At 46.8% G+C, this 10,556-nt stretch overlaps 2 protein-coding genes across 2 annotated transcripts; both read right to left on the bottom strand.

The window, feature by feature from the left end:
- Positions 1-2,867: 2,867 nt before the first annotated feature.
- LOC119295995 (auxin-responsive protein SAUR71-like) lies at positions 2,868-3,155 on the bottom strand. The gene has a single exon (XM_037574415.1). It carries the CDS (start codon positions 3,153-3,155, stop codon positions 2,868-2,870), a length of 288 nt encoding a protein of 95 aa, XP_037430312.1.
- Positions 3,156-7,360: 4,205 nt separating this feature from the next.
- On the bottom strand, positions 7,361-7,970 carry LOC119293189 (auxin-responsive protein SAUR71-like). The gene has a single exon (XM_037571738.1). The coding sequence runs from the start codon at positions 7,762-7,764 to the stop codon at positions 7,477-7,479; it is 288 nt and encodes a 95-aa protein (XP_037427635.1). The 5' UTR covers positions 7,765-7,970; the 3' UTR covers positions 7,361-7,476.
- Between the last annotated feature and the right edge of the window lie 2,586 nt (positions 7,971-10,556).

The following is a 10,556-nucleotide window of genomic DNA, read 5'->3' as shown; positions in this document are numbered from 1 at the left end:
GGTTTTTACGGCTGAGGGGGAGGTCGGAGGAAGTACTAAAGAAGTACCAAAAAAGACCGGATGAGGTGGGACGAAAATAAAACCCGGAACGCGACCTACCAACTGAGATATTAAGAGTAGAGATTGGAGACCTGGTCACTTTGACCAATGTCTGTCTTAGCAGCATTCCATCATTTATGCTTTCCTTTAAGGTTTCCTGGAGAAGATGAACTCTAGTAGAGCTAGAATGGTTTGGCAAGACAGTCAAAATAAAAAAGAAATATCAGGATGCTCTCCCGGATGATATCAGGTGGAACCTCACCACCGACGGACTTTATTCCTCGGCCTCGGCCTACAGGGCCCAATTTGAGGGCGTTGTTGTATCAAACATGACCAAGGTTGTGTGGAAGAACTGGCCCCACCTAAGTGCAAGTCCTTTGCCTGGCTAGTTATCAAAGATAAAATGTGGACGGCAGACCGGCTGCAAAGAAGAGGATGGCTAAACTCCAGCTTGTGCCAGCTGTGCAAGAGGGTGCCAGCTGTGCAAGAGGGAACAAGAGACTGTAACTCATCTTCTCTTCAAGTGTAGGTTCACAATTTGCATTTGGAGCACGGTTAGAGATTGGGTGGACGCCCCGGAGGTGGATATTGTAGCCTGGAGCGGGATCCCCATGGTCAAGGAGTGGTGGGCGGCGGTGGTCCTTCGGCATGGTCACAAGAGGAAGGCGGTTGCATCGCTCATCATGCTCGTCTCTTGGGAGGTCTGGAAAGAGAGAAACGCGAAGGTTTTCCAGCACGTGTGCAGGTTGCCAAATATGTTGGTCGAGGCCATTAAGGCAGAGGCGAGACTTTGGGTGATCGCGGGGGCAACACATTTGAGTTCTATAATGCCGCGGGAGTAGGCTTTTGGTATTTCCATTCGTGTGAGGACTAATGACCATTTGCAGACTTTGTTATCCCCCTTCTTTTTAATGAAATGAGGCAAAGCTTTTGCCTCCGTTTCCAAAAAAAAAATCACTTGATCAATTGGCCTATTGTTTGTTTACCTAAAGAATGTGGTGGTCTTGGGTAGGGATGAAAACGGCGCGGAAACGGACGGAACCGGGTGCTATCATGTTTGTTTTCATATTTTTTTGCAGAAGCGGAAACGAATACAGAAACCCCGGAAACGAATACGAAAACAGATAGTACCGAAAACAAACACGAAGTGAATACAAAGCGGACACGGAAACAAAACTGTGTGTTGACCGGAACTTAAAACTCCCCTTGAATCATAGAGAAATACAGACAAAAAGCAAACAAATTTATGGATTTTTCACATGGCTACAAAATAATATAGTTGTGTTAGCAACAGGGTAGTATTGTAGTAACACATGACAATTCCGTATAGGGTCTAGTTGAGTGTGTGGTAGTAAAAGTTGGTCCTCAAATGATCTATTCTTCTCATTCTACTCATTGTGTCATTGTGTGTTGTTTGGTAGATGGGCCACAAAGTAGCCATGGGCCTATAGCAGAAATGAAAATTCCATATTCACGGAAACGGAAAGTTATGTTTCCACGTCTGTTCCACCAGAAAACACCATTCCATTTTTGTTTCTGTTTCCGCATAAAAAAATTCATTTCCATTTCCGTTTTGCAAATTTTCGTTTCCGTTTTCATATTTCCTCTCCGTTTTCGTTTTGCCTCCGGAAAAGCGGAAACTTTCCACTGCATTTTCATCCCTAGTCTTGGGGTTCTAGATCCTCAGACTATGAATCAATGCTTGCTTTGCAGGTGGCTTTGGAAACTAGAAAACACTAATGGTGTGTGGCAGAACCTGTTAACAAAAGAAACGTACTTTGTCAGACCTTCTCAAGTATGGGTGCAGAATCTGGTGGATCCCACTTCTGGCAAGGTTTGATTAAAGTCAATAGTATCTTTCAAAGATTTGCCAAGAGAGTACTTGGAGATGAAAAAAAAAAATCTCTGTTATGGGAAGACATTTGGATAGATGATACTCCTCTTGCTGTCAGATTCCCCAGATTATATACGGTGTGCTTCTCTAAGAAAGTTACTGTCATCATGGTGAATCTGAAGGCTGGGATTGTCTGCAATTCATAAGAACTTTGAGGGGTGATACTTATTTGAATAATTAAAAGCTTTGGTGGATGATGTTGTTTTACTGATGATCCTGACAGGGTGACTTGGAGAATTGATAGCGAGATACACCCTCATTAGTGTCAAAACGCTCTTATATTATGGGACGGGGAGAGTATCATTTACTGTTCGAGATCTATATTTACGGCTTAAGGCCTGACCCTGGTAGGGTATAGAAGGATGTGGAAGCTCAAGATGCTTTTGATAATCAAAATCCTTTTGTAGGTGATGATTAAAATGCTTCACAAGGCTCGACTGGGAATAGTCACAGCTGCTTCATGTGTGGCCATGATGAAGCCATCAAACATTTGTTTTTATTTATTTATTGTAACCTCACAAAATTGTCCTCGAGGGTGGTCTTTTTTTTTGAACACAGTACAGACGCAAGGGCTCATATACACGCGCATACACTCAATCCTATGAACGCACACACGCACGCCCTATCCCTATGAGCACCTCCGAAAGACTGAGCCGGCATATCATCTTGAAATTTACGAAGTCACCGCAAGCACCTCGTCGAATGCGAGCACCAGAATTTAAACCCTGATGGGCTGGGAATACCACAGTCCCTCTAACCATCTAATCACAGGTTGGTTCGCCCGCGAGGGTGGTCCTTAATGCTCTTGGTTTGACCATGCATGTCTATATACGTATATATCCACCTACATATATACATCCATCTACACTGTCGACGCTGCATATGTACAGGCAGCTCCACACATGCATGCTCCTTGACGTGTCAGGCCGGGCGGCTAGTCGGCTCTGTGCAGCGCGCCGTCGACGACCCTGCGGAAGTGTCCGGCATCGCATGGGATCCGCAACACGCCCGGCTGGCCGTAGCCGTACTGCTGCGCCGCCATGTCAAGCAGCTCCGCGACGCATGGGTCCCGGAGCAGCCTCACCGGCACCACCACGCGCTTGCCGCAACCGGTGACCATGGGGACGTGCCCTCTGGGGACCTTGTGCCGCTCGTCGTCATGGCACGGCGAGGAGCCGGGCGACGCCGACGAATCGCCGCCGTCCTTCTTCCCCCAAGTCATGGCGATCAAGAAGAATAGGACAGGTTAAATGGCTGATTGATCGCCTCGAGCTTGAAGGCTTGGGTTTCTTCGATCGGTTGCGGCTACGGGGAGATGAAGATGACGAGCTGCTCCAGTACATATATATGGGGGAACAAGACGGGTCCCATGTAACACACGCTCCAAGAATCGCGGTCAACGTCATGGCGTGGATAGTCGTGACCTCGATGATCCTTCGGGGTGGATGGGAGTTTATTGCACCTGGAGTTGGCGGCTTCTTTTTTTTGACCTATAGCGGTGCGGTGTAGTCTTACGGCAAGTGGTGCGCAGTACGTAGGTTCGGCGCATGGTTGAACAAGTCAGGTCTTCCGGGTTTTTAACACCCTACAAACGCACATACTTATATACATGCACGTACATTTAACCTTATGAACTCACACACGTAGTGTTTTCTTACGCAAAACTAACCACATGAGGTACCGCAGTTTGCCGTCTCACGGTTTGTTGGCTGTTTTCACTTGTCTGTAGTTTTTCCTTACGCAAAATTATACTCCCTCCGTCTTAAAATAAGTGTTTTAACTTTATACTAGCTCTAATACAAATTTGTACTAAGCTCAAGACACTTATTTTAGGACGGAGGGAGTTGAAATTTGTTCTCACTATATATATATTTCTTTAACAAATTTTCTGTAAAAAGTTGCATATAAGAGGTATTCGGGATTAACAAGCCGCTACTGTGAACCATAAAAGAAGTTCTCTTTTTTGAGAAATCACTAAGGATAGACTTTTTGACGGGGATATTTAGAACAATAAAACTGAGTCTAAAGTGAGTCCTCTCTGCGTTTTGCATTTCTGGTCATCCCTTCTGATAATCCAGACTTTTTAGCTCATCGGATCTGATGTCTACAACCATCTACCCCGCATTGCTTAAGTACGGGCCTAACTATCCTAATGGGCTGCTGCTCCATAGGCCGAAGCAAGAAACACCCAAAATACAAAAACACGAGGTGCATAATGACAACCTATAATGGAGAAGTCATTTTTACATAATAACAACCTATAATTGGAAGAAGTAATTTTTATTATTTCTGGTATTCGTTGTACTGCCATGATTGAAGATGAATAAATCGAAAAAAAATTGCAAAAAAAAGAGAAGAAGTCAATTTTACATAATGCGTGCATAACCATAGCACCCAACAGAGGACCCCCCTTCACACCAAGATTAAATCGCTACAAAGTACTCTGCACATGACACTTTATGGACAAAATCTGGACGATGCCCATCTTAAACGGTGTTGATTTGCGGAAAGATGGAATCCAACGGATGATTTGATCCATCCTCCATATTTCGGCTGGAAATTTGCCGTCCCTGTAGTGCTCTAATCGCTAAGCCTTGTTTGTATACCCCACACAACCAATTACCATACATGCACGGAACATTTCAGTTTGGATATAGTTAGAGCTTACATGAGAGATAAGACTATATGGAGCGAGTGAACTTGCATGCATTCAAAGAAAACTTGTTTATTTGTTTCATATTTATAGCAAAAGCAACACCATTCACTCATGTGCCTGTTATGCTTCACGGGATTATTCCTCATTATAGTCACCCCTTTGCAAGGGTATCACAAGAAAATTTTAAAACTAGAGATAATTTCACGGGATTATTCCTCATTATTGATAGCAAGATCACAATCAAGATGAACGTGAGCCTGGTACATCAAGTTGGCTGAGAATTTTGCTCTATTCTAAATTCAAACATTGTGACAACTAAATGGAATCTAATCATTCTAGTACAACGTTCCACGCTATCAGTCAACGATCTACTAAATCATCTCGGAAATCACATTTGGCAGCAGTGAGATTCAAAAATTCTGCAACTGCGATGTCTTTATAGCACATGATTTGAAAAAGCCCATGACATCGGACACACGCTGGGAAGCATTCTCCAACTAAGTCAGTCTTCGTTTTAACATTGAGCCATCTTCGATAGCGAAGGTTTTCAAACGAAAGAAAATTTGCTTCACCTTCACCGATCTGGTCTAAAAGTGTGAATTCAGACGTTTCCAGAGTGATGTCATTGGATCCCACATATTTATTATGTTGTTGATTTGGTACGCCTGTTTCTTAGTGTAGGAAGTTTGAACAACTATTTAATTAAGGACATAATGTTTTTTTAAATGAAAGGGGTTTCCTCCCGTCCCAACTTTTAATTAAGCCAAGGTAGAAACCAACGGGTCCACACAGTTTACAAGGTCTCGGCGCAAGCCGAAAGCAGCTGCAACCCCTGTTCAAGAATTCATCCGACTAACCATTTAACTTGCCGATTAATCCCAACTCATAGGATCACTGAGTACTTGCTGATTAGACTATTAATCCCCTACTTACCAGCCAACCGAGCAGCTACCAGTCAACGATTTCCTCAACAATGGTTGCAGCAGAAATATAAAGCTAACATTTTTTCACCTATGGATAAATACATGAGGGACACAATGTTTTTTATTATTTAGATCTTGGACACAACTAGACATTATTAATTTTCACCATCACTTTGACATTAAAAAAACATTTTCTTAGAGATATCATTGTGGCAAAAAGCAAAAAAAGATGGACACTTGTAACTGGGGCCGACTATTTTCCAGTGGACTGATTTCTTTCCCTCTTTTTTTTGGGTCCAGTAACTTTTTTGTACCATCCGACCGTGATCCATCAGCCGAGAGCCGTTCGTCCTCCTCTCACCCAACAAACCAAACTTAGGGCCAACCACCTGCGGTCGGCGATGCTACCTCTCATGCCTTGCTGCCTCGGCTGAAATCACTATTCTGACCTTTTCAGCAATCTTTGCCACAAAGTGAACTCGACATGAAAGTATTTCACGATCTGACCCTTTTAGCAACGCCACAGCCCGTGGCGTTTCTTCTCCATATAGAAACGCCGAAGTAGCTCGCGTTTCAGATCCACGTTCGAACGCCAAACTAGCTAGTGTTTCCAGCCCACATGGAAACGCCAAGCACGTTGGCGTTGCCGCCCAGACCGAAATGCCATGATGCTTGGCGTACGGAAGACAAGCGCGCCCAAGGGAAGCAGCACTCTAGCGGAATCCAGGAAGGTGCCCGGCAAGAAATCTGACGCCGGCGGACCGACGGGCATGCACCATGGCGCCCAAGGCAATGACCAGCTGAACACTGTCTCGGCTCCAAGCAACAACAGGAATAGGAAGAGCACGGCCTCTGCCTCGGCCGTGCCATCGAGCCGGAGGCCTCGCAGGAATAACAGTAGCACGTCCGGCACGGCGGCGGCCGGAGCCAAGAAGCACACCATCCTGACATGGCTGATCGACTCTGGTGTACTCAAAGAGAACGAGAAGGTCTCATACGTGGACAGCACCAGCTTCGCCACGAAGGCCTCTGGCGCGGTGACTAGGGCCAGCATCCAGTGCACCTGCTGCAACACCACGATGGCACCCCCGACCTTCTGGTCCCACGCCGACTCTGAGGACTCGGCACCGTGGGAGAGGCTCCTGCTAAAGTCCGGCAAGTCGTTGCTGGAGTGCGTGCGGGAGGCCTGGCAGGGGGAGGACCTGAAGACCTTACACGCCAAGCAGAAGGCACGGGCTGCGCTGGAGAAGGAACGGGAGAGGAGCACACAGGAGAAGAAGCGTGCGGTGTGTGCGCAGACGGCGGACAGCTGCTGTGCTACGACAGCTGCCCGTCCACCTTCCACCCGGAGTGCCTCGCCGTGGAGGGTCCCTGAGGACTCCTGGGTCTGCCACTACTGCCGCTGCTTCCTGTGCTCCGCCAACGACGACGGCCATGGCGGCCTCTCCGACTGCAACCAATGCACCCGCAAGTGTAAGCAACTCTCTCTCGTGTCTCTGAAGAATAAGGATCTCCACTGATGAAAAGTACTTCACTGATGATGCTTCTGCATGCATACAGATCACCGTCACTGCCACGGGCTGTGGCGTTGCTAAAAGGGTCAGATCGTGAAATACTTTGTGGCAAAGATTGCTGAAAAGGTCAGAATAGTGATTTCGGCCTGCTGGCTCCTCCGCTAGTAGATCGTCAGTCCCAGTCCCACTAAACATACCCTTCTATGGAAGTATGGATATCGCCGATTTGGGTTGTGGTTTCAATGTCTCGTCCGACACAATTGAAATCGTTCTTGTGCGGGTGGAGTGAGCACATCAAATTTGACACAAATTTGTCTTTCACGTTCCTCGTGTATTCATGTACAAAAGAACTGAACAATCAAATAATAGACTTCATATATCCAATTATATATTCTTCTACACTGGCACTGCTGCATACGTATTCACACATGCTCTAGTGACGCCGGGCGGCTAGTCGGCTCTGTGCAGCGCGCCGTCGACGACCCGGCGGAAATGCCCGGCGTCGCACGGGATCCGCAGCACGCCGGGCTGGCCGTAGCCGTACTGCTGCGCCGCCATGTCGAGCAGCTCCGCGATGCACGGGTCCCGGAGCAGCCTCACCGGCACCACCACGCGCGCGCCGCAGCCGGTGACCATCGGGACGTGCCCTCTGGGGACCTTCTCCCGCTCGTTGTCGCGGCACGGCGAGGCGCCGGGCGACAACGACGACTCGCCGCCGTTCTTCTGCCTCCACGCCATGGCGACCAATAAAGAACAAGTCAGACCGCTCGACCGCCTCGGGGTTGGAGACCTGGAGCTGCCGCGAGCGGTGGTTTCTAGGGTTGGCGCTGGGGAGAGATGATGAGGCCGAGCCAGTACATTTATACGGCCGGGAAGTAGTAGCAGGAGCAGGACGTGTGCTTCATCCTACGTAGGTGGTCAAAGTCATGGCGTGGATAGTCTCGTGGCCATGGCCCGACCTCGATGATCCTTCGGGGTGGATGCGAGTTTATTGCACTTGGCGGCTCTTTTTTGACCTGTGGGGAGCGGTGGTCGTGTGGAGAGGTCCAAAATCTGGGGCCATCGAAAGGGGTGCGGACAAGCTAGGTTCGTTGCATGCTGGCCAAAAAAAGGAGTGAGAAAGTAACTGGAAATCCAACTCTGATCCCCGAGCTCATCTCTTCTTCTACGAACAGTGCATTCAAAACCGCTCAAAAAAATGGACAGTACATTGAATGAAATGTTAAATAAATTTGAAAAAATCGAATTTTTTTATGCATCAAAGATGAAAGACTTTTCAAGGTGCTTGCAAATTTACACACTAGGATGGCATCCGAAGAACTCGGTACAAAAAAAATCAAAGCTCGAAATTTACAAAACACTAGAGAGAGAAACATACCTCAGGTACAGATCAAAACTATATTACAAAACACTAAAAGTTTAAGAGCTAAAGTGAAAAAAAGAAAAAACCAGAAAGAGAAAAACCAGAAACCGAAATCACGCCCGGAAAGGGACACCGGCGGCGGCAAGCCAGCTTACCAGTGCTCCCACCATACAGTATGTATGGCAAGCAACTTCTGAATGGAAGCTAAGTTATGATGATTTAGGCTGCTCTACTTTACAAAAGTTATGATGATTTTTAGGTTGGGAACATGGATTTTTTTTTTCGAAAAGGGGGGTACCCCGGCCTCTGCATCAAGAATGATGCATACGGCCCTCTTATTAACCAAAGCAGCAAAGTGTGCATACAAGGTTCCATAGTCTCAAAATCAAACAAAGAAAATGCAGCCCATATCGACACACAGACTAGCCAGAAATAAAATGCCACAACCGGCTGGCTAAAGAAGATAGGAAAACTAATTGCCTATCCTATTACATGACTGCCATCCAAACCGGTTGAAGATAACCCGAGCAGCCATCTCCCATCGGGTAGACCCAGTAACCAAATACTATTATCCACAATAGAGGAACATGTGCTTTGCATGCCGTTTTGCAGCAACAAGGCACGCATGACTAGTCGAGGAGCACATCATGGCCAATTGGCCAATTCAACGAAGATCTCTGTCGACAGGAACATAACCAGAGCATATGGTTTTTCAACATCGGGCGTCTCCGATTCTGTGGATGCACAAGAAACGCACGTGTGTTATCAGTCATTAATTCATGTATCGAGACTTTCATGTCTATTTCTTCTTGCGACCATAGAGTTAAGAGTTTGAGCAGTGTGTAGAACTGTAGATGCGGTAGCCACTAGGTCACCTGTGTGGACTGAGACAGGCCGATTCTTGTCGGAACAAGACGTCAATATAAGAGCAGGTAACTTCATGGCTGGTTCCTTGTCAATTGTTTATACTTTATTAAGCTATTTTGCTTACCATGGCTTGCATTTTACAAACTTTTTTTTAAAAAAATTGTGTGTGATTTTTTTTGGAGGGGGGAGGGGGGGGGGCGAAAAAAATAGTTTGTTGGAATAATCTCGTCGGAGACGGTGGGAAAAGGAAGGCGAGGCGGAGGGGAGGCATCACAGGTAGGGGTGGCCGGCGGCAGCAATGGTCGCAAGCGACACTGTGGGGTGGCACTAGCCACTACTAGGAAAAAGCCTATACACAGAATCTTAGCAGCAGCGCGGGTCAAAAAGGAGCGCTGCTGCTAATTAGTAGTAGCGAGTGTGCGGGAAACTCGCTGCTGATAAGTTTTAGCAGTAGCGCGCTCTGTGTAAACCGCGCTGCTACAAATATCCACCGGCGGTGTTCACCGAGGTCCATATAGCAGTAGCGCCGTTGCCCGGACCGCGCTACTGCTACGGATATAGTAGCAGCGCTTTTTTACTGGGATCGATGTTGCTACATTTCAAATTGGCAATTTTTTTGTCACTGTTAGCAGTAGCGTCGTTGCCCAAAGCGCGCTGCTGCTAATTCTTTAGCAGCAGCGCGTTTCTTCTCCCGCGCTACTGCTAACCCGCACCAACCCACCACCTTTCCCCACCCGTGCCTCCCCTCCCCCTCCTCTCTTCCCTTCCCCCTACCTCCCTCACATGCTCCCACTCTCACTCTTCTTCTTCCTCAATACTTCTCCCCCATTACTCTTTCTCTTCTATCCACCTTTCTCTCTCTTCATTACTCCTACCTAACTACACCACCTCCATTAATGCATCTCCTTTCTCTTTTTCCTTTCCCCTCCACTAGTTGAAGTTGTCTCCTCCCAAATTAGCTAGCTAGGTAGATGTAGCATTTAGTTAAGTGACATATTTGCCCCCTAACTAGATCTATCTTTGTCAACAAGAGCTTTGTGCACTTTTGATCTCCCTACAACATCATCTCCACCGTGTGCTCGATCTCGATCGAGGTGATGAAAATTTCATGCTTTTGCAAAATGAAAATATGTTTATGTGTGTGTGATATGTTTGTGGAAATTATGTGTGTGGCACGCCAAATTGTGCTTTTGAATTGCCTATGTTTTGCCGAAATGTCGATTTATTTCCGTTTCGGTGAATTTCGGGCAAACTCTAGATCCATATATGTCCTATTTTTAGGGAAGGTCATGCCAAATTT

This window comes from Triticum dicoccoides, chromosome 4B (genome assembly GCF_002162155.2).
Source record: "Triticum dicoccoides isolate Atlit2015 ecotype Zavitan chromosome 4B, WEW_v2.0, whole genome shotgun sequence".
Classification (NCBI taxonomy): Eukaryota; Viridiplantae; Streptophyta; class Magnoliopsida; order Poales; family Poaceae; genus Triticum; species Triticum dicoccoides.
This window is presented reverse-complemented; position numbering and strand designations above follow the sequence as displayed.

Bases quoted from the DNA above. Each gene is read 5' to 3' on its own strand.
- LOC119293189 (XM_037571738.1), bottom strand. From the start codon at position 7,764: ATGGCGTGGAGGCAGAAGAACGGCGGCGAGTCGTCGTTGTCGCCCGGC.
- LOC119295995 (XM_037574415.1), bottom strand. From the start codon at position 3,155: ATGACTTGGGGGAAGAAGGACGGCGGCGATTCGTCGGCGTCGCCCGGC.